Source organism: Macadamia integrifolia, chromosome 1, assembly GCF_013358625.1.
Source record: "Macadamia integrifolia cultivar HAES 741 chromosome 1, SCU_Mint_v3, whole genome shotgun sequence".
Lineage (NCBI taxonomy): Eukaryota > Viridiplantae > Streptophyta > Magnoliopsida > Proteales > Proteaceae > Macadamia > Macadamia integrifolia.
In genome coordinates this window covers 35,392,182-35,417,844 of record NC_056557.1, presented here as the reverse complement: position 1 = coordinate 35,417,844, position 25,663 = coordinate 35,392,182, and the positions used below count along the sequence as shown (strand labels likewise).

Sequence of the window (25,663 nt, the reverse complement as noted above, 5' to 3'; positions counted from 1 at the left end):
ATTTCTAATGTTCGTGGTACTTGGTTTCCACAAACTACCATTAACATGAGTGTTTGGATAAGTGGGGTGGGATACTTATCAGACAAGTTCTTTAAATGCAATTATTGTTGTTTGCTGATGTGGCATTAACTTTTTCCCACCCCACTCACCTCAGTATTTGGTAGGACTTTGACACTATTCATGAAAAAGTTGATTTTGTGTGTCTCTCTCTCCTCCTCCTATTTCCTCTCTTTCCCATAGAATCCCATCCCACTTCCATTTCCACTCCACTAAAAATTAGGTATTTCCATTATTTCCTTCCATTCATTTTCCTTGTCAACCCAACCCACAACATGTGGGACCCACCTCACAAGTTATCCACCCATTCTTATTTGTCAACAAACGGGGCCTTATGGAATCTACCATTAGATGAATTCCCTTTTATTTGGGAGTATTGAATACGCCTATAATTCTGAACTTCATGTTATTCCTCCCACGACATGTTAGAGACAGGGCTTCCCAATTGAATTGAATGGGATGACATTTTCTCATTCTGTAAAATTAGGGATCAGTTCCCTAGAGGTTTATGTGAGGATTTCTGGTCAAAGGAAAACTTCTCATTCCATTCTTTCTTAAAAAAAGGAGTATTGCCTGTGTATTTACATGGTTAGTTACTTATACCAGTTGCTTGTGTTTTTCTTATGGATTCACTAGAGATTTATCCATAAAGTTAATAAATACTTCATTTATAACCAAATTACGAAGTTACCCTCATCTACTAAAATCAATGACAATCTAGCCCCTGTCCAAATTTGCAGAAATGCCTCGCGTAATTTTTAATTACAATAATGCTCCTATGGAAAACACAGTCCTAATGGTCCCTTATGTGGACCCAAAAATGAAGGCCTTGGACTGGCTTGTGGGGGCTCAGGCGTCCATATGGTCATGCTTTTCTAGTCAACAAAGGGCTGCCACATCAATTACAAATTAAGTCTGACATAACTGTCCTTTATTCACATGATGTCAAGTCAAATAATTCGATAAAAAATTCCCTTAACTTAAAAAAAAATAAAAAATACTAACATATAATCTTTTGATAGGGAAAAAAAGGAATGGTGCTTACTATAAATTGTAACTGTGGTGATTCACGAGTACTATATTAAAGCACTGAAGTACTTTTCTTTTTTAGCGGAAAAAGGCTAAAAATGATTAGTTTCTAAAAACAGTAGGTTCTTATTGAAAATAGTTGATTCAACATTTAAATTCCTTGTCCCACAATGGGAAGGAAAATGTGGGAACCATGTGGGGCTTTTTTCACTCCCCATAACTACTCCATGAGTTAGTGATGCTTTTGCATCAAAGATCTTGCACAACCTTGTGGTATTGGATTAGATCTTTGTTCAACACAATCGAGCATCCATGTCCCCACCTTTATGGCCATTGGATGTATTCCCATTTTGGGTGGGGTTGGATGAGCTGCTGTACAAACTTGACAAGTAATTGAGCCCTGCCCTAACGTTTCAAGTTCAACATGTTATGATCTTTGTGCTTCCTTTTTTGATGGTTACTGATTTCTTGATCTTGAGTCCATGTAACTCAATTTGTGGTTCTAATCTTGAAATTCGCACCCTTTGAGGTTTTGCTGTTTCGCAGTTTCTTTTCTTATCCTTGCTAACAATGGATTTGGTTGCTATAGGTGGAATCACTGAAGAGGCTTTTTTGACAACTTGTCAGTATCATGCTGCATTTAGTAGCCAAAGGACGTCATATCTAGTAGGTAATCATTCTTTTATGGGGAAACATTGGCCTTTAATGTTGTTGCAGTTCAGTGTTTAGTAAGCTTTTTTGTCATTTGGCGTTGTATTTTGTCTGGACATGTTTTAATGGGATGGAGTTCAAGAGTATGGTTGGGGTTCCTACTGCATTTGGGTATCCTTTTGTGAAACAATTCGTCATCTTCTCATAACTACTATTGATGCTTGATGGGGACCACTAATTTAAAAAAAAAAAAAAAATTGCTTTTACTAATCAGAAAGTAAATAAAACTCTCGCTGCTTGGTCTTTCTTGTTTAATTCATCTTTTGCTTTGCAAAATTGCATCAGAATGCTTTCTTCTATTCTTCAGTCATTATTCTGTACTCTAGGGGCATTTGCAGTTTCGTAGTTATTTCCTCTCTTAAAAGCATGCTAAATTAACTGTTGTATGACACCTGTATTTTGATATCAACAGTTTTATCTAGTTAGATGTTTATCTACCTGTTTCCTCACATTTTAGTATTCTCCTTTCTGTATCGAAATATTGATCTTTAATCTCCTCTCTCTCTCCCTCCTCCCGTCTAACACACACACAAGAACAACAATTATAGAATGGCTATGTGAAATGATATTTTAACTGTGTTTTACCTTGTCAAAGTTTCTATATTAATGGTTGAAAACAATCTGATTCTATTGGTCTTGGTAATTTACTTCGTTCTTCCATTATGGTGATGGGACTTGAGCCTATGTGGCAGTGTATTATGTGCTATTACAATGTGTTATATATTGGGATATATTACCTATTTTAGAAATTTCTGATTGATAATGTAGCATTTAACTGTAAGGAAAAGTCTTACAGTGAGTTTGTAACATTGCTCCAGTGTTCATAATTTGGATACATGCTACTACTTACGTTTTTATTTGAGATAAAAACTTAATTGGTGACATATCTTCCCTTAGGTCGATCAAATGTCTGTAAGACTGGATCAAATGGCTATTAGACGGGCTTCTTGTAAATAAATTATTTTGAATTTCTAAAGGACATTGTTGATGCAGATGGGCTTCTTGTAAATATATTGGGAATTATTTTGGATCAGATTTAATGGATCTGATTGGCCTGCGGTAATGAGCCTACTAATGACATGAAGAGATCCTGATTTGATGGCCAGATAGGGTCCAGATCTGATTTTATATTTAAAGATCAGATTTTGACCCAACGATTGATATTGCCAGATCTGAACCTAGATCTAATGGTGCGAAAATAGTGAGGAATAATAATAGAATTTTATATCTGAAATTCCAGATTTACTCTAAGAAATAACCAACAAGAATTAAGATAAAAGGAAAGTGAGGGAACATGGGAGAGGTAATACGTGAGAGGGAAGAGATAAAGTCTCCCTAAAAAATAGAATCTAAGTTAACAAATCAATAAAAGAGAAAGGAGAAGAGAAAGAGGGAAACTTCCTTCTGTGAAGAATAAATGAGAGATAATGGGAGGAGAAAGAAGTAATGCGTGAGAGAGAACCGTGGGGCGGAAGGAGAGAAGAGATGAATGCGAGAGAGAAAGTCCCTTTCCACGGGTAAGAAAGGAGAGAGAAGCCAGCACATCAATTTGCAAAGGAAATCTATTCAAATTCCATTCCAAAATCCAAATGGGGGGCAGGGGTGGTTCCATTCTAGGTTAATTGTGGACTCAACTACTATGACTTTCCTAACTAGATAGCTGAGGACTTTAAATATTCTGAACTTAAAAGCTAACAACTTAGGATAAGATAAATCCCTGTCCAACCATCACCAACATGGGACCCACTAGTGAATAATAAATTTTGTGCACTCCTTAAAACCCCACTTTAAGGCTTTCAGCCCATTGCAACAATAAATCCTAAAAACTAAAGCAGTAAACCTTTTAACCCAAACCTATTCTAAAACCTGACCTAAATTTAAACTGAGCCTCAAACTGGATTCCCTTATTGTTAGAAAAGACATGTCCTTGAGCCTTACAATGTGGTCAAAGCTCCAACACACGATCAACATCCACGAATGTTGGCTTTGGTGGTACGATGATACAATGCATCTCATGATTGAAAACAGAAACTATGGGATTTCTCACAGCAAAGGTTTTTGGAGGAAGAACGATATCAACAGCCACGAACTCTTGAATTGTATTTCCTTAATTGGAATCCTCTCGTGATCGACCTTTTCTTCTACCACCATTTTTCCACTTTCAATTCTTTTTCCAAAGCTTTCTTCATGTTCTACACTTTATCGTAGAGGCAGTTGGTATCAGTGGCAATCTCTCGAAAACCATTAGCAAGCTCTTGAAACCCTGTTTGGAGGTCACAAAGTCCATCCACAAGTTTCTTCATGGTTCTCTCCATGTGAAATTGAAGTGCAAGATTTGACATTCAAACAAATCAAAATCAATTGTCGTAGGATTTTCTTCTCTAATACCAACTTCACAATCTTCTATCCTATTCTCTGGTAGGAAAACCAAGGCCTTTCCAGTCTCCTGAAATTAAAATTGTGTCCAGTAAATACTGGAAATGTTAGTTGCGCAAGCCTTCATTGTAAAAAAAACACTTTGGATGGAATCTTTTCTGTTTTCAGGTACAGATGACTTGGGTCCTCCAAAGTAGAGAAAAGGCCTGTACTGAAGCATTTGGAAATATAATTCCTTCCCCATTTATGCACAAAAGTACTCAGACACTGATCTGAATTGGGTTGTCCTGTCTGCCTTGGATGCATGATCCAGTACTAAGTAACATTTTTTTGTTGTTGTTCCAGCTTTCGAAGTTCTAAGTTTCATATTAGAAATGCTCCGATAAAGGATTTATTTTGCAGTCTGGCAAAGTGATGGTGCCCTCTTGAGTGGTTGACTACATTGACATTTGAAGATTCCTATGCCACCTGGTTAAAATATTTAAATGGGGTGGGTCTTGTAGTTGAGTTGTCAAGTGAAGGCAAATAATGGGAATCTTATGTGTTGCTGCTTAGCTGACAGTACATGCACACACATGCACGTGCCATAGTTCGAGGTCTCAACAAGGTCTCAGCGAGATCTCATTAAAATCTTGTTTTTTTGGCTTTGGCAAGTCGAGACCATAGGCGATACTGGAAAATGAAAATATCTCGCTCGAATTCTCGGTTTCTCTTGAGATTTTGGTTCATTTCTCGGTTTCGACTCGACTTGACCAATTCACAAGATGTTTTAAACTCCATTTTGTTGAGATTTCTTGCTAGATCTCACCTGTCTCACCTTGTTGTGAAGAAAAACCCCCCAAGACTTTGTGTTTTGGTGCTTCTTCTTGCCAAATCTCACCTTTACAGAAGAGATTAGCAACTTCAACACTTGGAGATTGAAGATTAACACTTTTTGATGTATTTTAATTCCTTATGCTTATTTAAGTTGTTTTATACTTTTACTTAATTATATGTGGTCTAAAAGTGCTAGGTATTGTGTGGAATAGCCTAAGGTACCTACGCCATAGGCTACCAACCTAAGATCTGAAGTCAAAGTACTATTTTGTGTTTGATTTAAAAAAATCTAATGTTTCCATTTGTGTTTAGAAGGTCTAACATAGGCAAGATGACAAGTTATAGGGACTAACTTGACCATATGGCCATGGAAACCCATCCCCGAGTTTTCCTGAGTTGTCCTGTCTAAAAACACATGGTTTCGCTGGGATCTCACCCTTGGTTTTTGACCTAGGAAAAACCATGGGCGAAACTGAGACCCCGAACCTTGGCACTCATGCACACACACAGTCACAAGAATCCTTATTATTTGACCGTTTGGTTCATGTAATGGCCTATGAATTGGTAGTTAAGATTCTTCTATAGACTCCTTTATGCTAAATACGACAGCTGAGTTGTGAGGTTTAAGCCACATTTGGCAGCACTTGTGCTTTCCTTAGAAAGGGTTTCTCTAATATGGTGATCTTTACTGCAGGTTTTCCCAATGCAGCTGGTGTCAAATTATGTTCAAACCGAAGATGTTTCAGAAACAGAACCCATTCTTAATCAATCTGAAATTGTATGCACATCCAAGGAATCCTCATCATCATGTGAAATCAGACTAGTGGTTGGTGATTGTTCTGCAGCTGGGGACGATCGGCTGAGTCTTGATGCTGATGAACGTAGCAATCTAGTGAGTGCAGATCAGCCACAATGTCGGATTTGCCTTGATAATGGAGGTCCTTACTACCTACTGTGATCGGTATCTTTTCCCCCTCATAGGAGTGCCATCTCTAGTCAAGATGGTGCATCTATTTTTTCTTTTTGAAGAGAAGTAAACAGTCTGGCATGACTTGGGGAACTTATGGATGATATCATTTGCATGAATTTTGAGAGAGAAGAAAAAAATATGTTGCATTAAATTGGTATTTATTTGTGGGAAAAGGCTGGGCACGCTGCTGGGGTGCCCGGCCTGTGTCACTCTCTCCCCCCCTCCCTCCCCTTTGGAAATGACCCACATGCCCCTTGCATTCCAGCCCCCCATTGTTTGAGCCGCTAGCTCCAGGAAAGCTAGCGGCATGCCCAACCCTCTCCCTTATTTTATATGGTTGTATTGAAGCTGTTATCTTTCCATGCATAGGCGAAGATCTGATAGCACCCTGCTATTGCAGAGGAACACAGAAGTATGTTCACCGATCATGTCTTGATCATTGGAGATCAACAAAGGTAAAACAAGAGTATTCTTGCATGCTCCAGAAACTGGCCACATAGTAAGGGTACTTCATGCGCATAGACATTGACTCACTTTAGTATTTTGGTAATAGATATGCATATCTAATGTTTGATGCTTGTCCTTTACTTTATGCATGTGGGAAAAGTACAACTTCTTGTATATCAACAGTATATTTTTTCCCTATTCAGATAAGTTCAGTTACTGCTTTAGTATAAATTACTGAAAATTAGTCATTCAGTGACAACTAGATGGATTAATGGCTTGTGATTTTTTATTAGAAGGATAGGGTTGTAATTAAACCAGAAAAAGTGGATTTAGGTATTTTTCAAAACGTTGGGTTACTGAGATCTGCTTTTTTGAGACTCTGTACTTATATCTGATCCAAAAGAAGTACCATCATTGGTGTTTGACCATCAGTTTGAGCTTTTTGTTCTGTCATCTTACTATCTTAGGCAATATAGAAGCTATCAAGTTGAAATAGATGCTCTTGTTCATTGACATTATTCATACGCTTCATTATTTTGCATACACATCATCATTAACATTTTTTATCCAGGCATTTGAAAATGTAAATAAATTTCTAAACTGCTATTTTGTTTTATGCCAGGAGGGCTTTGCTTTTGCCCATTGTACAGAGTGCAGAGCAGTATTTATTTTACGAGCAAATGTGCCTCCAGACCGCTGGTGGTTGAGATTGAAATTCCAACTTCTTGTTGTTAGGGACCATGCTTTCATTTTTGTTGTTGTTCAGCTGGTAAGATAATTATCTTGTTTCACATTGTTGTTTTGGTTCTTTTCCTTGACCAACTTATTTGAACAAGCATAGTTGTCATGGCGACCCAAGGTTTTGGAGTGGCGCCTAGACACCTAGGTGACAAAGTGCCCGTTTAGACGTGCAAATGTAGAGGCAATTCAACAAGAACCAACTCTACAGGAGGATTGCAAGTCCTTCAATGACAGCCGCAGTTTTACTAACCAGCACCTCAAAACAATAAAATAGAAACTAAGAATACAGTAGAAAACAGAGAAGAAAAGATCAGAAAAGAAGGGGTAGGGAACAGGAAAAGGGTGGTCTCTCTCAGACTCGGATCTCTCACCTACTGCCTCTCACAGCTTCCAATCCAAAGCTCTCTTTTTTGTTATTTCCATCATGGGGACTCTCTAGGAGTCTATTACAATATATAAGTATGGTTACTTGCCTCCCAAGGAAGTAGAAAAATAGAAACTAACTGAAAAAAGGAAACTATCTGTTGTCCTTGAACAAGTTACATAAAAAAGGGTAGAAGTAGAAAAGGAAACTGATAAGGAAAGAAAGTCTCTAGAAGTGATCTTCCTTCAACTAGAAGAATCAACTCAATAAGGAAACTAATACGAAAGGAAACTAAACACTCTAGAAGCTCCCAATCGATCTTGCTTGTCTGGGCTTAGATTATTGCTTGCTGTCGAAGACTGAACAACTGTCCATATTCCTGAAATATTTCCTTTTGTTACAGGGTTACTGTTCACGTGAATAGTATTTGGGGGGGGGGAATATTCTGATCCTCCTTCATGCTTTGATCTACATCATGTGCAGTTTATATAAGATAGTAATGATTATTTTGATAATTATACTTGAATGCAACAAAGAAGCCATATCAATACAATATGATATAATAATGGTAGTAATGACCTAATATCTGAAAATCAACATATAGTAAACAGAGCATATAACATTAGCGTATTCATAAAAATATAAAGCAATAAACATAAATCAACATAAACTTGTGAATTGTCAAAAACTGATATAATATAAGGTGGGCTGTTACAAGGCCACAAGGTGACATTTGGGCATTTAAGCTGACACCAAGGCGTCCAAGGTGGTCGCCTTTCTTATATCAAACAAGTCGTGCTGTTGCCTTGGACCCAAGAAGGGGCCTAGATGCCGGATGACGCTATGGAACTATGATTTGAAGCTCACCTTTTCTATAGTACTGCCAATATAAATCGAGGTTTGAAGTATTGGAATCATAGTTGTCTAGGTGACACCTTCACAACTATGATGGGAATCGGATAGGTCTGCCAGTCATTATTGCCCTGGTGGAGACCAATCTAATCTTACAATTGGATCAGATTACAATGATGGCTGATGCAACCCTGGTTTTTTGGAATTTTAATTCCTCTGGCAGGATTTTTTTGCAGTTTTTCATTTCCCAAGCCCAAACAAATAATCTTCTCATTCCCTCTTGGTTTTTCTTTCTTTTTTGGTTTTCTCTTGATTTTTCTGCCTTGCTGGTTGGTGGTCGGTATTGGAAGCAGATTGCTGACTCAGTCCAATCTGGATCAGGATTGGCAGAAATCAATGAAAAGCTGAGTCTGATATCATGAAATTTTGTTGCACAGCTGTGAATGCTCTTGGATCAAGTTATAACTAAATTTACTTAGTTAAGAAGGAAGCAGCAATGGCAACACTGTGATCGCGAGCAGCAGTAACAGCAGCTTAATATGTAGAAGAAGAAGATGGATATGGAAGGAGGGGGAGGGGGAGGAGGAGGAAGAGGAAGAGGAAGAAGCAGTAGCAAAGAGAAGATTGCAGCGGCCACCAGCATGCCAGAAGAAAGAGGAGGGGAGCGTACCTGTTTGAGTTCTGGCACTGCTGCCACTCCCTTCAATGCTATTGCAGCTTCGTTGAAAACAGTTAGCCGCTGAAACTCTTCCCTGCAACTCGCAAGAAATCGGGAATAGAGACAAGTAACCAGCAACACCATACCAAAACCCCTGGAGGTGTTCAAGTTGCGAAAGCAATGATGTTGTGAATAGAGCAATTTACAAGGGGTCGTTGCTTGGAGCAATGGCAAAGGGCTCTTTCTGCCTACGCAGTGGTGCGGGTTCGAGTCCTGGGAACCAGCCTCTCCGTAAAGGGGGTAAGGCTGTCTACCTATATACCCTCCCAGAACCCGGCTTAAGTTCGGGAAGCCTTTGTTCATTGGGTAACGGCCTTTTTTATTCCCCCTTTAGTCTGTTTTTAGGGAGTTATTGACCCACTTCCTCTAGAATCCATCGAGAATGCCCTCAATCTCCCTCCTTTAATTATTTATTTGTTTGTCTTATTTTTTTATTAATATTCTAGTTTATTATAACCAAAAGGAAAAGTAGTAAAAAAATTAATCCATAAGTAATGCTTCCAAAGTCTTTCCAAAAGACATTTTAAGATATGATGTAAATGAACCTTTTTTCTTGAGAAGATGACAGATCTGATGGAAATATGTAAAAAATTCTGGAGCACCTAGGGCGCCTAGGCAAACTGCAAAAATTGTTGCTATTTTTTGCAATGTTCCCATACTCATGCCAATTATTGATCATTCAAGTATTGGAAGTTGGAACTATATCCTACTAACAATCTAAAACCATCAATAGAGAAGTTAAGTCCAAAATGAACCCTCACTTACTACCTGCTAGTGCGCCCTACATTTGTTTCAGCAGCTGTACAGTTCGATTGCCGTTTTTTCCAATAATATTTGGTTATTTCATTAAAAAAAAAAAAGTCTATCTACAACTGGAACTGTATCTTGAAATACTTCTAAATGTGTTTTGATGCCTTCAAATTGAGATAACAATTTTGACAGGTTGTGGCATTCTTGGGTATGCTGGTGTACAAATTTTATGGGGAGGAATTGAGGGAAATGTTTGGTTATGAGGAACACCCTTATGGATTTTATGCAATGGCGGGTATGCTTCCTGTAGCCATGTACTAATGTATCTATAAATACGTTTGTGAATTCTGTATAGTAATGCTGTATTTACATGCTTTTGAGGTGGTGGTGAATACAAGGTTACGTTGTTTATTTGTTGAAGTAGATTATGATTATTCATTAAACATTGCATAGTAGTGTTTTCTTCATACTATGTTCTTATCGTAGGTGTTCTTTATGCTCCTAGCATACTGTACATATTATGATTTATAAAACACTTGCTTTTGTTAAATCAATATAACTTAATAGTCTCAATTCAACTAGCCTTTCCTAACTAAATGGGGTATGCTATGTGGATCCTATTTTTCTATTCAAATCTATTTAGACTGTAGAGCCATACTTCTTGTCAACCCAATTCCATGTATACCTTCACTACTACTAAAGTAATTTTAGGCCTTTGCCTTGCTTTTTTCCTCTCCTTTAATCTAAATCATCACTATTTAGCAGTCCATTCAGATATCTTCATTGCACATGACCTTGGCACCTCAAATGACTTTTTCTCATTTTATCATGTGTTAGTGCTACTCTTAGATTACCTCTAATGTGTGCATTCCTTATTTTTTGTTTTCAGTTTTACCACTTATCCATCTTTAGGATTCTCATAATGACGACTCTTTCTTAAGTCAATTAGAACTGCTTAATGTATTCAACAGATTACTTTTCCTGGCTGTTTTTTTAGAAATATTTCATGTAATTCATCATTTATTTGATATTTTTAATCAAGGCAAAGTATATCTTCTGAACCCCTAAACCTATATCCTCTCTTAGACCTCAACGCATAACTACTTTTTATTTTTAAAAAACTTATTTTATTATTATTTTGTAGTGGGTGAGCCTGTGGCACAATGGTTAAGTTGCACTATTGCAACATGTTGGTCACATGTTCAAAACTTGAAAACAGCCTCTCCTACGAAGCAGGGGTAAGGCTGCGTACATTTGCCCTCCTAGAACTTGCAGTAGCGGGAGCCTCGTGCACTGGGTTGCTCTATAAAAATGTGTTCAAAGAGAAAATATACATGATTTCGAATGCTTAATCGTAGATTGAGAAGAATTATAAAAAATCTAGTGAATGAAGAAAGTCTGATGCAGATGTAGCTGCACTTGCATGGTTGGATCAGCATGACTGGCTTAGGAAGCCAAGAGCCAAGAAAAACAGGTCCAACCCAGGGTTTTGGTCTAACAAGGGTTTGAAGTAATTAATAGTAGTTATTTTATTTTATGTCTTTTATTTCACAAAGTAGGAACGTATGAGTGTTAGTAGGAGTTAGTCAGTTTATGTGCTTCCTTTTGAGTTAGTTTCCTTTTATGATTTGTTTCTTAGTTTAGGCTAGCTTCTATTTTAGTTGGTTTCTAATTCTGTCTTTTATTTTTCCTATATATTGGCTGTAACCGATTTGCATGGTTAGAGAGTTGAAGAAAGAATTGAGAATCGGTTGGGTTTTGTGTTCTGTGAGAGTGTGTGCTTCTCTTCCCCCACAGATTTAGGTTGCGTAGGCACAATTTTATGTTTTTGGTCGGTCCTATTTGGTCTTGATTTGACACCCAATTGCCTTGTCAATCTTTAATCTAATATAATCATATAAAGAATTATAATAGAGCTTTTTAATGTAGAAATTATTTAAAGAGATCGTTCCTGAAGGGGTGGGAACTGGTCTTAATAGCTTATTTGTACTTGTACCAGTCCAGCTAGAAAGCCAACCAGAAAAGCCAAGAAAGAGGAAGTCTCGTGTGCACTGATTTAAAATCAGCCTGACTTTGCATCAAGTTGGAGACTTGGAGTAACAAGATACCTCTTAAGCACCAGGGGCTTGTTGGCGCTTCGAAGGATAACGATTGAAGCCGAAGATGGATCTAGTTAGCTTGCCTGCCAAGCTGATAGGCGAAGGGCCGAAGAATGGAGCATGTAAAGTCGATTGTGCACCTATCGTGTTACCTGTTGCTCCTAATCATTGTCTTTCGTGAAGCGACCCATTGTGTTTTTGGGGATAAGATAAGAAGGCTTTATTAAGAGGAAAATTAAGCCCCTCAAAACATATAAAACTGAATAACCTCTTCCATGCCATTAGAAAGTAGAACAATTGTACATAAGATTCTGCCAAGTCTATTGAATTTGCTTTACACTATTGTCACTAAATTATTCACATTGAGCAGCCAAAAGAACTTATCGATTTTAATGTTTGAAACCACCCTAGGAACTCTCGAACTGGTTCATCTGTTTATTTCGTTTCCATTTTTTGAGGTTGAATGGGAACCGATATGATGTAGGGATGTGATTCCCACAATTTCTCCAACTAGGATACTAGGGAAGCATAATTCAACTCTCTCTAGGTTAAGTTTTAAGGGTTAAAGAAAGAAAGGTAATTGTGAGGTTGTTGCATGAAATGGGGGCATAGTTGTCATATCATCTAGGTGATCCAAGGCGTTGGAGGGGGCGTAGATGCAGGGCAAAACCAACATGGTGCGCCTAGGCGACCAAGGCACCTGGACGCTTGGGCAACATCTTGATATTATGAATGGGGGCTTGCAATTTGGTTCAGAGGGAGAAATTGAAGAAAACAGGGCTAGAGACATTGAGATTCAATGAAATTTGAATTAAAGATTTGTAATGGCTGGATGTAATGACTGGTTGATAAGGAGTTCTCTTTGACTAATCAAATCCCAAGTGATCCAGACTTCAGTTTAGAGGGTAGGGCTGATGGACAAGGTTGAAGGTTTACCAAAATATTTTGCAAAACAATGAAATTTCGGTTGAAACTTGGAAGGTTTGAGGTGCTGGTTTTGATTGATGATTTCGAGGCTCAAATGGCCTAATTAGTTCTCAAACCTATTAGGAAACCATATTAGGCCACTTTAAACATAGTGGAACCCTAGGTAGGTAGTGTACTCGGCATTCTGTACGATGCTGCATGCCCAAAATTTAGTACTCGAACACACATAATTCAATTAAAATAACTAAAATATGCTTTAGGAATGATTAAACATAAAGGTAGAAACCATTTCATACGTAGTTGTCAAAGTAGTGCCCAGGAGACAAGGTTTTTTATGGGACCTAGGTGTTCCACCGCCATATTGTATTGAGCGCCTTGATATTTTATTATTATTATATATGATTAACTGTCTTTTTCTAATATTTTAATTGTGTTTGTGTAGAATTTTTATTTATGGTGTGATGCATGAGTTCATGCCTTATTAACCAAAAAAAAAGGGAGAAGAAGATTTCATTGTGGGATAAAGGAACCAAAGTTAGAACCCTTCTCTAGTACTTGCTTCCTTGGTCAGTTGGTTGTTTTACCTAAGTTATTTGGCTCTGATATAATGGAGAAAATTAAAAACAAAAGGATCAGGAAAGAAAAGAGAAAATTGAGTACTGCTGGTGGGTGATATTTATACAACTGTGCCCAAGCATTAAAGTATTGATATCGGTTGTCGTATCGGTCGGCCAAAATTAAGATAGGTATCAGAGGGTATCGTACTATAGATATGCTCAGATACACTAAAGATACGCACATAAATGGATAGGAAACACTTTTTTATACATTTTTGCATAAAAAAAATAGTTAAAAAAGCTATATATAACATGTATCATGCATAAACAGTAAATTGAGAGTATCGCACTAAGAATCTAAGGTATGTAGTTGTCCCATGAATGTAAAATCTTTGTTCCCAACCTTGATTTCCACTTTAGTTGGAGTGAAAAATGGTTGACAGCAACTTTGGAACAAAAATACTTCAAAAAATTGTGTATTTGTGAAAAATTATCCATCATGGCCATTTTATGACCATATCGGTACGTATCGGTGTGTATCGGATACATACTGAAACGTACATTTCACTTCGATTTTGAAATTTTCATGGAGTATCGGTGCGTATCGTATCGTATCAGTGGTGTATCGGTATGTATCGTAAGATACATATCGATACAAAGGGGTTTTAAAAATTTCATGTATCGTATCTGTCCGTATCCGTATCGGTAAGGGCCGATACGGACTGATACTTTAAACCCTAAGTCTGTGCTCACTTATCCCGTCAGTCTTGAGAGTCGAGAATGTCGCCGTGTGTCGTGTGACTCCTTGTCGCTATGCTACCCTTATGATTAGTGTGCTTTGACAAAAACAGGTATATATATATATATATATATGGGTGAACTTGTTTGTCCTTAAGTTACAGACTTACAGTACACCAAAGGGGACTTTAGGGCGGACAGTTTTATCCATGAACCTTGCCACTTGGTTTGTTAGTTTATGTCCCTTTGGGTTTGAGAAGTGGGAATGGAACTGTGTCCATTTTTTAAAATCGTTCACACATGCTTAGGTCCCCAAGGGGCTACCTAGCAGCCGCCTTATCACCTAAGCACTTAGGAAGACCTCCAAGGCCTAGAGTCACCTAGTGCTTTGAGAACTATGATTTCACATTTATCAAATATTATTCATGGCTCATTACAAAGTTATGGGAATGATTTTGCCAAAAAGCACACAAAGCTGAGAGGATGGAAAAAAAAGGGGGGGGGGGAGAGAAGAAGAAGAGGAGGATGTATGTACCTGAAACTCATGCTACACCTCTTCTGCCATCAACACCAAATACCTAGTTATCAAGGAGACAAGGTGACCCAAGACGGTGGAGGGGCACACGGGCGACTAGGCACCCTAGGCGTCTCTAAATGGTCTAAAAGTATGGATAGTGTGAAAATGATTCACTACTGCAGGAGTAGGATCCGTGATGCATAGGGGAAGACAACCCTCGGTAGATGATCCAAAATCACAGTTCTTGAGGGGACACATGCGATTTCTGATTCCACACGTCTATACAAAGGAAAAAGGAGGGTCTTCATGTTTTTGCTTTTTGATTAGCTCTCTCTCTCTCTCTCTCTCAGCATCTTATCACCAACTAGATAGGAAAAGAAAGAATCTAAAGAAAGGGGAAAAATCAGAGAAGAAAATGAAAACAACGAGGATTTGGAGGGGCAAGGCCTTGATGGGCAGTGATACACATTAGGTGAGGCCATCGATGAGCATATTGGACTCAGAGGCATTACAGCTGGTAAAGCGGCAACCGGCGGATGCGAGAAGTTGGAGAATTGAGGGCAGATGGAGTAAATGAGGGAAAAAAAGGCCAAGGCGTGTGGAGAGTCAGCACCGATGATAGTAAAGGTTCCTTGGTAACGGTTTGGACTTGGGATCTGTTTCATTCATCATAGATTCCACGATTTCTCTTCGTCTCACCCTCTTTCCATTGTTTTTGTTTCTTTTAATACAAAGGATTGATCCTATGCGTCATACTGTATACTACAACATACACCTGCACAAGAAAAATGTTAGAATAGGTATTAATATTTTATAACAAAAAAAAAGAAAGGGGAAAGGCTCTCCTCTCTGAGCCTGTGGCATATAGTATGCCTTCACACATATACTATTATTATAACAATTTTTTAAAGTGACATAAACAATGATTAAAAATTTTAACGTGAGAGGGTGGAGTATACTTTGATTGCTCAGAGAAACCCTCTCCTAAATAAAAAAAAGCAATAAGGCGTTCAACATAATACGGCATTCCCACATCTAGCCCCTGAAAAAATCCAGTTACTAAGGTGACCGCTATGACCAAATAGGTTTCATTTGTTGAATTACATAAAAATATACATATATGTAGATATAATTTAATATGTTGCCCCTCATATTTACAAGTAAAAAGAAAAGAAAATTCTCATTTTACATGTAAAATAACTCTCAAAATTACATCTAAACTTACACCCAAAGTTACATTTTAAAGGAATGAGATATATTTTACTTTTAAAACCTCCCGTTGGTATGTGCACACTTTAGGCATCTAGGTGCCAAGGCACCTGGGCACTGCCTATGTTAGCCTTGGTGCATTGATAACTATAGAATAGGTCCACAATACCTATCAATTAAATAATTCCGTGACTCAACATAATTAAGCTTATAAAACCAGTACAGATTGGCAAGCAAAGGCCTGCCCTTGTGAACTAAATAATTTTCGAATGCACTGGAACATCAGTGTGAGGACATACACTTGATGTTTATGAACTCTCAGTCAATAGGAAAAATCAGCCAAGTTGTACAACATCTCCAAATAGAAAACACAGCAGTTTTCAGAAGTAAAATAAAAATGAGCCATGGCTCTTCTTAGTCTGAGACTATGAGATTTTAGGATTGGACATGATCTTAAAAAAGTGATTGATTGTAAAACTTCAGATTAACCCAATCACCCTGTGTCAGGTTTTATTCAGAACTGTTGGGATGAAATTTTATCAGCTATTTGATTGGAATCTCTCCACGACCGAGAACCAACCCTAGAACAAATTGTTTTCGTGTGATACATTGAGAAAAAATTGTTTGTTAAGTTGGACTGAGTTGTCCTTCAGCCACGGTGAAGGTGACGATTCCCTTGACCACGGCTTTCAGATGGGCAGGAGAGGGTATTCTGCAACAGGGGTCATCCAGTAGGGGGGGGGGATGTTTTAGGACCCTAGGATGGTGGCTGAACCCTAATACACTACGGTTGTAGGAAAACTTTCTCCATTAAGTTGACCATGGTACAAATTTCATGGCTTGTCCCCCTGTTCTTGTCCAAGTTTAGTGGTATGTAACATGCTTGACCTTATGATTGGAGACACTAGTTTGTATTATATACCTGACAGATCAGTTTTGTTTAGTGATTGGTACAATATGAGCATGGATTTTGTTTCTTAATCCCAATTGTCTATGCTGATGTTGTCTTACAGTATCAGAAAGATTCTGTGATAAAAACATGCAGATGTTGCTTGATTGCATTAGTAAATATTTGGTGCTACAAGTTAACAATAATACCCTTCAATTAACTGGAAGCATAGGAAAGGTTTTTTAAAATTCAGTTTAATTTCTTTTTTTTTTTTTGGTAAGAAAATTCAGTTTAATTTCAATGATTTCTTACTGTGATATCTAATATTGTTAAATTATTTGAAAGTCTCATCTCATCTCCCAAAAGGAAATACGAAGGATTGGATCTAATTTCTCTCCCCCTCAAATTGTTCAGTGTCAGCTATTGTTTTGGTGGGATTGCTCTATGGGTTCTTCATAGCCATAATCTGTGGGCAGAGGATTAACGAACGGCACTACCATGTTCTGGCGAAACAAGAACTAACAAAGGTAGTACTTCTATCTCATGGAAAACATTATAGGCATTCCTAGTTGTAAAGAAGATTTTTTGGACAGCCCTACACTCCTCTCTCTCTTTTTCTCCGAGTGACTGGTACTCAAATACATTTTCTGAACTTGAGTTAAGGAAGTAATGAAGTAATGAATGAAATTAAGAGCTAGGCAAGACAACCTCATGCCAGTGAATCTGAATAATGATAAACTAGAAATGTTGTGCATTTTGGAAGCAATATTATGCAATTGATTGAATTTAAAATGTCGTGGTATTGTAGTACTGATAACTGAGTATAATACTTAGAACATGGAACTACACATTGATGAGAGGTTTCTTGCAACTAAAGATTGAGTATTATGATGAAGCTACACATTGAAGATTGTTAAAATGATGAGACAAAATCAAAAGATGGAATACTTGCCGGCTTAGAGAACATTCTTCCTAGTTACTACTTTATTAGTTTAATCCAATCCAATGTATACATGACTTACCTTGATTTTGCTGTGTACTTTTGATAGAGGAAACCTGTTATTTGAACCTTAAGATACTTGTGCATCCCATGAATTGCCCAAGTTACAAAATACTGTGGATGAATTGAGCAGTTGAGGGATACTTCGCTGTTCAAAATAAGTTAAATATTTCATTGAATGAAATATTGAACTCATTATTATTGATTATAAAGTTTCCTAGAATTTTCCTTTCCATTTGCAGCCTTTATATATCTGGATATCAGTAGTAGGTTTTATTAGATGGCTGATTTTGTTGGATATATGTTTCTGTCAATGAAATCTGAGATTTGGTGTAACGTCAGGAGTATGTCGTGGAAGATCGAGAAGGTAATAAGAATCACACTGAGCTTGATCCTTCCCACATAACAGAGCTAAGAATGTTGGGCCTCTACTGAGTGGAAACGTTTCCTTCCTTCGAGTTATCTTGTAAGCACATTGATTTTTCTTCTTCTTTTTCTTGCTACTACTTATAATTGTTTAGTTATTATATTATTATTCTATCCTCTTTTCTTTCATACTGGAAAACATACTATCTTAATTAACCACTTGGTTTTCCTTTTCTTTTCATATGCTCTTCTGTTATCAATTTATGTCGAGTAAAACATCTATATCTTAGAAACTGAAAAAAGAAGACAATATTATGAAAAACAATTTTTTTTTGTGGGGATCAGCAACAGGAAATATTTTTTTTATTAAAGCCAAATGGAGAAGAAACCCAAACAGAGGCCCAACACCGCTTTGCCTCACCCAAAGATAAATACATAAAGAAGAAAGAGAAAAGACAGATCAGGAACTAAGACCAATCTTTGGTACCATTATTTTAAAACTCTGCTCCATAAAGAAGAAATCCAACGTTTCCTGTGACACTGCTGCCCGTTTCCCATTGCCTGCCACAGTTGCTGTCTCCATCCCGTTCCCCTGCCACAGTCACCCGTCCCTGTCCCCGTTGCCAGCACTTGCTGCCATTGTCCACCATTACAGAAGAATAGTTCTTCCCCTTCTATGGCCGTTGCTGCTGCAACAGCAGCGGTGACTGCAGCCGCTGCTGCTGCATATTGACCGTATCAGTCAATACTGGTTCAATAGAATGTACCTTTTTTTTCCTTCATGTACCATCTCTGCAGATTGTTGTATCTGTGCCTTCAATACTGATACTTATTGGGCATAGCGGCCCAATTTGTGTAAAAAAGGACGTACCAAGTGCACAAGGATCCCACTACTGCGGGTACTGGGGATGGTCATAATATATATTATATGCAGCCTTACCCCTGCTTTGCGGAGAGGCTGTCTCCTGACTTGAACTTGTGACCACTTGGTCACAATGGAGCAACCTTGCCGTTGCATTCTTGGTCACAATGGAGCAACCTGACCGTTGCGTATCTGCCCAATTTGTATCAATATTTAATTCCTTGAATCCAGCCAAACTATTACTATTAATAAATAAAATAAAGAACTAAACTATAGAAACAGCCCCATGATTTGAAAACTTTTGGGCGATCCAGGTTTGGACCAGAAACTGAACCAAACAACTGGATACTACATAGATTCTCCCCCTTGGAAAAACTCAACCACAAGTTTTTCTGTGATGTGTGGGTAGGGACTGTGAGTTGCAGCCTTGATCAGTCCCCAACACAAAATTATTCCCGAAAACAAAATTATGGTGATGTAAGAATGTTAAGAATAAATTCCTCAAGCTTGGGCGCTCTCTCTTCAAAGGCATGAGGTTGAATCACAAATTCAAGGACCTCAACATCAAGAATTTTGTCTGCAGTAGTCACAACTTTATTTGGAGTGCTGTTGAACTCTTCCTCAAACATAACCTCTTCTTTTACTGTGGATTCAACCTTCTTAGTTACTCAACAAGATTCTTCTTCATCCTCTGCAGTTCTTATCATTTTCTTGATGACTGTAACCTTCTTCTTGAAACAGAATTGGACAGTGTGTCCCGTCTTGCAATGGTAGTAGTACTGAACATTGTTGTGGCTGTCCATAGGTGCTTCTCCCTGTTGACGTCTAGAGATCTTCTTGTGATGGTACCAGCTGTTGGTGTCTTTCCGTAGTCCCCTGCTTGAGGACCAAACCTCCCCTCTAGGAACTTTAGATTTTCCTCCATTTGTAGAGCCTTTTGGAAACAATCTTGTAAATTGTACAAGTCATAGATGTTGATTTCATTTTTGATCTCGGGATTCAGTCCTGACTTAAGAAAAATCAATTGGAGGTCATCCTAATCGATTCCTATGTGTGAAACCAATGCGTCAAAATCCTCCTTATAGTCCGCAACTGAAAGGGGGCCCTGCTATAGGGTATTGAGCTGATCATGCAGTCGTGCCCTAAACTTAGGGGAAAGATACTTGGCCTTTAATTCTTCTTTCATTTCCTCACAGGTAGTAGGGTCTTTACTATGAATTCTAAGCCTCTATTCATAAAACCGCACCACTCCTTGGTTGGTCCAATCAACTTGGCTTGTGTAAGCTTTAATTTCTTGGGTTCAAACAAGTAATATCAATAAAAATATATCAGCCAAAGAAGTTAGATAATCATGGAATACATGGGATTGAGTTTCCCATTGTATTCTTTGAGTTTAAGCTTGATTTTTTGTGGCTTGTTAGCTCTTTTGTTTGGAAAACTAGTTTCCACCAGTATGCGCAGGGTATCTTAAAGAGATCCCCATATATGGTCAAACGACTTTTCGAAGCTCATCATGAACTGGAGCAACTCCAAAGCTAATAAGGTCATTCCTTACTTTACCCTTCCTAGTTTTGCCACACATCCATCTCAACATCCTTGTCTTTACTACATAAAGCTTATCAATATGACACTTCTTAACAACCTAACATTCTGCATCGCACATTATAGCCGGTTGAACGTCTGTCCTATAGAACTTTCTTTTGAGCTTTAAAGGAATACGTCGGTTACACAACACTCCGAACACACCACTCCACTTCATCCATCCCACCTTAATCCTTGGAGAAACATTATCATCTGTATCACTTTCTTTATTTATAATTTACCCTAGAAGGCCTAGATACCTAAAATGATCACTTTGTGGTACCTCTCTTTCTTGAATCCTCACCATATAACATTATCCATTGTAGTGTGACTAAAGTTACACATTATATACTCCGTCTTCGTTCTACTTATCTTAAAACCTCTTGATTTCAAGATTGATCTCCATAACTCCAACTTTGCGTTAATCTTAGCCTTAGTCTCATCCACCAAAACAATATCATTAGCAAAAAGCATATACCATGGAACCTCTTCTTGAATGTTTCTGGTTAAAAATCATCCATGATCGAAGGAAAAAAAAAAGGGCTTAAAGCTGATCCTTGATATATCCCAATTGTAATTGGGAATTCACTTTCTTGCCCTTCCACGGTTCTCACACTAGTCACTGCATTCTCATACATATCTTTAATCATATCTACATATGTACTCGGTACCCTTCTCTACTTGAGCACATGTCAGATTAGCTCTCTAGGATCATAGGATTTTTCTAGGTTGGTAATGACCATATGTAAATCCTTTTTGTAAGCTCTAAATCTTTCCATGAGTCTACTGAGTAAGTACAAAATAGCTTATGTTGTGGATCTATTTGGTATAAAACCAAATTGGTTCTCCGAGATAGTAGATTCTCTACTTAGACGGGCTTCAATAACCTTCTCCCACGTTTTTATGGTATGACTCATTAGTTTTATGCCTCTATAGTTATTGCAGTTTTGAATATCACATTTATTTTCGTAGATAGGGACTGGACTACAGTGCTTCTCCTCTAATCATCAGGCATTTTCCTTAGGCTTATAATCTTATTGAATAGATTGGTTAACCAAGATACCCAACATAATCTTAGGCTCCTCCATACTTCTATTGGGACCTCATATGGGCTTGGAGTCTTGCTTCATTTCATCTTTTGAAATACTTCTTTAACTTCAGCCACTCCAACCTTTCTTATATATATCTATGATGAGTGGTGTCTTGATGTATTGCAATCTTCCGGGCCAATCATACTCGAATTATCTCCACTTAGTAGGTTGCAAAAATACTGTTTCCGTCTCTTCATTATGCCTTCAGTTCTTACTAGCCTCTACCATCATCACTTTTAATGTACATCACATGTTTGAGATCTCTACTTTTCCTTTCTCTCATTTTAGCTATTTTGTATAAAGCTTTTCCCCCGTCCTTTGTGTTCAGATTATTATAGAAGTTATATTTCTTCGCCCTTGCTATCCCCACAATCTTCCTAGCTTTGTTTATGGCGACATTATTTCTCTTTTTATCTTCTACTTTCCATGTCTTTGATTGGTCAAACCACAGTCTGAGGGTGTTTTTTTTTTCTTTTGAAAAGGGTACTTAAAGAAGTTGGATAAAGGAAAAATGGTGAAAAATTGAACGGCTACAATTAAGTGGAATAGTGGTTAGTTCTCCTTTACATTAGTAGTTGATTGCAGTTTTATATGTCCTTACATGCTTTTGAAGACTTTATTTTTAACCATAGGAGCTGCCAAATTGAATCCGCTGGTTATTTGAAAACTGGATGGTTTGCTTGCAGTTTCTACATGAGCGGACGGATGTCCAGATCGGGTTGCTTCCTGTTTATTCAAATTTGATCGCCAATTCCGTCTTGTACAGTTTTAGTGATTATGCTCCTACCACATAAATCCTAACCTTGATGCCCCTCTCTAGCTACTAGAGTTTTATTATGGGCTGAAGCTGGATGTACATCATACGAAGTTCATTCTTGACCCTACAAAAGTTGAGGATGAGTTTTTTTTTAACCGATGGGGAATTGATGGAGTTGCATTAGACATTAATTCCTTTATAGAGGCATATGCCCACGCTTGGGAGACTCATTTGGTGCTTATGCCAGTCCAATGGATTGAAATTGACCTTTGGGTAATTATATTACAGGTTGGTCCTTTTATATTATATTCTTTAGTTTCATCGTAAAGGATCTAATTTATATGCCCATAAGGTGGGGATAAAGTTAGTACACTTGATTAGTAGTTGCGTATTTGAATTAGATTAGAATACCTAATAGCTAGATATAGTTTTGTTTTGAGTTCATTTACTTATTGAGTGTGCGTGTGATTAGGAGTTATTTTTTGAGTCTATTTAGGAATTTTAGAAGATCTTTAGATATGTAATATACCACCCATCAATTAGTGATTATTTGAGTAAAGAATATGAGTTTTTTGTTTTTGTTTTGTTTTTGAGATTTTTAGTGCTATTGAGCAGTGCATACCGGATCTTAGCCTTTTGCCTCCCCTTCCATTGATCTGGTTTCTTCCCTTTAGAACCAAATTACTTGCTTTATCTCATATTGGATTACAATTTGATCATTGGGCTTGCTTGCATTTGAGATCTATAATGTGGATTTTTTGACTGCATTAACTTCCAATGGATTCATCTGATTAGATCCCAATGCTTTTGTATTCTTTTGGAAAAATTGATATCGGTCCATATTGTATCGTATCAGCATACGTTTAAAAAAAAGTTTATCGTTGTGCACCGATACACAACCTTTATTTATTGAACTATTAATACATTAGATACGTGTCTACATATTCCATTTTGCTTTCGAAACAAATCCCGTTCTTCTCGCTGGCAGTACTTAAGTTTCCAAAATTGAAGCACAATTGCACAATCGATCTCCCCTTCGTTTCTTGGACTTGGGGCTTTGAATCATTCATAGAAAACGAATCAAAATCTATAGTGTCTAGAGGATTGAAGCATAAAAAATCATCCATTGAAGCTAACCATAGTGCAAGACAAGTAAGTTGAAAAAACTTGATTTTCTTCACAAATATTTGTTTTACTTGTGTTTTTTGCTATGTTTGAGTAGATTTAGATAAAACATTGCATCAAACATGAATTATTGCATCAATTTTTCATAGATTTTAAAATTTCTTAAAAGTCCACAATAAATTATTACCACATGTAAGAAACCTCATCTTTATTAACAATTTCAATTGAATCCACTTGTCTCTCGATACAATGTTCTTCATTTTAGTATTCATGCATGATACATGTTATATATTGCTTATTTATACTATCTTTTTATGCAAAAATGTATTTTCATGTCCATTTCTTTGTGTATCTTTAGCATATCTTGCATATCTCCGATACGATACGTCTCTTAAAATGACCGAACCAACACAGTAACCGATACTCTAATACTTGCACTGGGGAACAATTAATGTCTCAGCAATGGCACTAGATTGCAAGTAGAATCATGAAACAGGGTTTTGTAGCTCAGCCCACGTAGTTTTGAACTTGGGATAAAGCTTTCTTAAGAGTGGGTTTTGGAGAGTAAAGTTAATGTAGAAGTAGATTCAAGAGAACTACTCCCAGTACAATATACCCCTAACAAGACAAATAATACTCACCAGCTACCTTTATATCAATTAAAAAAGGAAGTCAAACCAAGGAGAGAGAAAGTGACCTGCGCAGGGGTCAAGAGAGTGACCTGCAGCTGGAGACAGGCAACTCAGATGGAGCTGTAAACCAGGTCGATGGAAGATCCCACTTAGGGTACAAAAACCCCCAAAGATGATAAAGTTCTGACGGCTGGTTTGTGAGATATGGATCTTCTTGATTTCTGACCTGGGAGAGAGAGGAAGAAGAATTCTGCGGGATCAGCAGCTTATCAGCTTCAGATGATCTTCAATAGAGGATTGATTGGTCCTCTTAGAAAGTCGAACCAGTGCCCCAAAGGATCTGTAGATCAGATCTCAGACTTGGGCAGCAAGGGAGGTCGATTGGCTTCAAGAACAGGAACTTCTTTATGGTCGATCTTAGCAGTCCAGGTCTGACTTATATTGGATCGATTAGGGCAGCAACAGGGGACAGAAATAGACAATCGATTGCAGAAATTAAAGAGACATTACAAAGGGAAAGTAGGGGAGGAGTGACTATCTTGGGCTAGACTTCTCACCCACAGCTATCCCAACTTTCTAAACAATTGATTGAAATTTCCTGTATTCAAATCTCAGAAATTAGAGTACATAAGCTCCTCTATATATAGAGGGCAGATTAGCAGTCATACCATAACTAGGAGTTAGACTCTAAGTAAGATGAGACCTTACATAATAAGAGTTGGATTCCAAATAGGACTAGACTAGAACAACAACATGGAGTAGGTAATTAACTAGTCATTCACTAATAGGGAAACCTAAACTGACTAAAAACTGAAATAACAAAGGAAATATTCAAAACATGACTCAAACTAAAATAATAAATTAAATCTCGTTTTCCTATTTTCTACCTATATTTTAGGCCCATTACAAAGAAAACCCATGGGATCAAAGGCCCAACACATACATACCGCAACTCAAGGCTTATTTGCAATGAAATAACCCCATTAAGTGACTTATCTACATCAAAAGTATTTGGTTAGATCGACACCTTTTGGTGATACGGACTTGATGTGTCCTGCCCCATGAGCTGTCTGGGTAAGGTTCATTTGCAGGAATGATCTTAGTTGCTCAGATGACCATAATCAATCCTATGGAAGTTATTTTACATTATTGAGTCGATTATCAGGTTAGTCCATAAAGAATCCACCAGTCATCAGGCAGCAATGATGCATTGTATCAGAAATTTCCCTGTATAAATTGATGAAATAGTTCAACTTATGTTTTTTTTTTTCTTAATGGGTGATCAAAAGAACTGATAAATGCATGAACACTTCTTGGCCCTTTCTGTTTCTCAATTATTTTCCGCGGACTTGTATATTCTGACTACAAATAAATGGCCTTCTCCTTTTCCTTCATTGATGATCATATAAACTTGTCATTGGAAGCTAAAATTTTTATTTACTGCATTTTTCAGGGTTATTCCAGCTGCTTTTTTTTTTTTTT

The 25,663-nt window shown here is 37.6% G+C and overlaps 1 protein-coding gene across 5 annotated transcripts in view; it reads left to right on the top strand.

Moving 5' to 3' along the window:
* Positions 1–25,663, top strand: part of LOC122085505 (E3 ubiquitin-protein ligase MARCHF8) — a 31,597-nt gene extending 5,934 nt beyond the window's left edge. Inside the window, exons 2-10 of one of the 5 annotated variants that reach the window (XR_006142139.1) lie at positions 1,676–1,756; positions 5,684–5,927; positions 6,329–6,414; positions 7,029–7,175; positions 10,024–10,126; positions 17,182–17,294; positions 18,110–18,233; positions 22,354–22,712; positions 25,635–25,663. Coding sequence is in view for 3 of the 5 variants with exons in the window: in XM_042653991.1 (XP_042509925.1) it covers positions 5,693–5,927; positions 6,329–6,414; positions 7,029–7,175; positions 10,024–10,126; positions 17,182–17,294; positions 18,110–18,202 (777 nt within the window). In the remaining 2 variants the exon portion in view is untranslated. Of the gene's footprint in view, positions 1–1,675; positions 1,757–5,683; positions 5,928–6,328; positions 6,415–7,028; positions 7,176–10,023; positions 10,127–17,181; positions 17,295–18,109; positions 18,234–22,149; positions 22,219–22,353; positions 23,004–25,634 lie in introns of those variants that run through there. The other 4 variants (XR_006142141.1, XM_042653991.1, XM_042653966.1 and 1 more) reach the window with 4 other exon arrangements.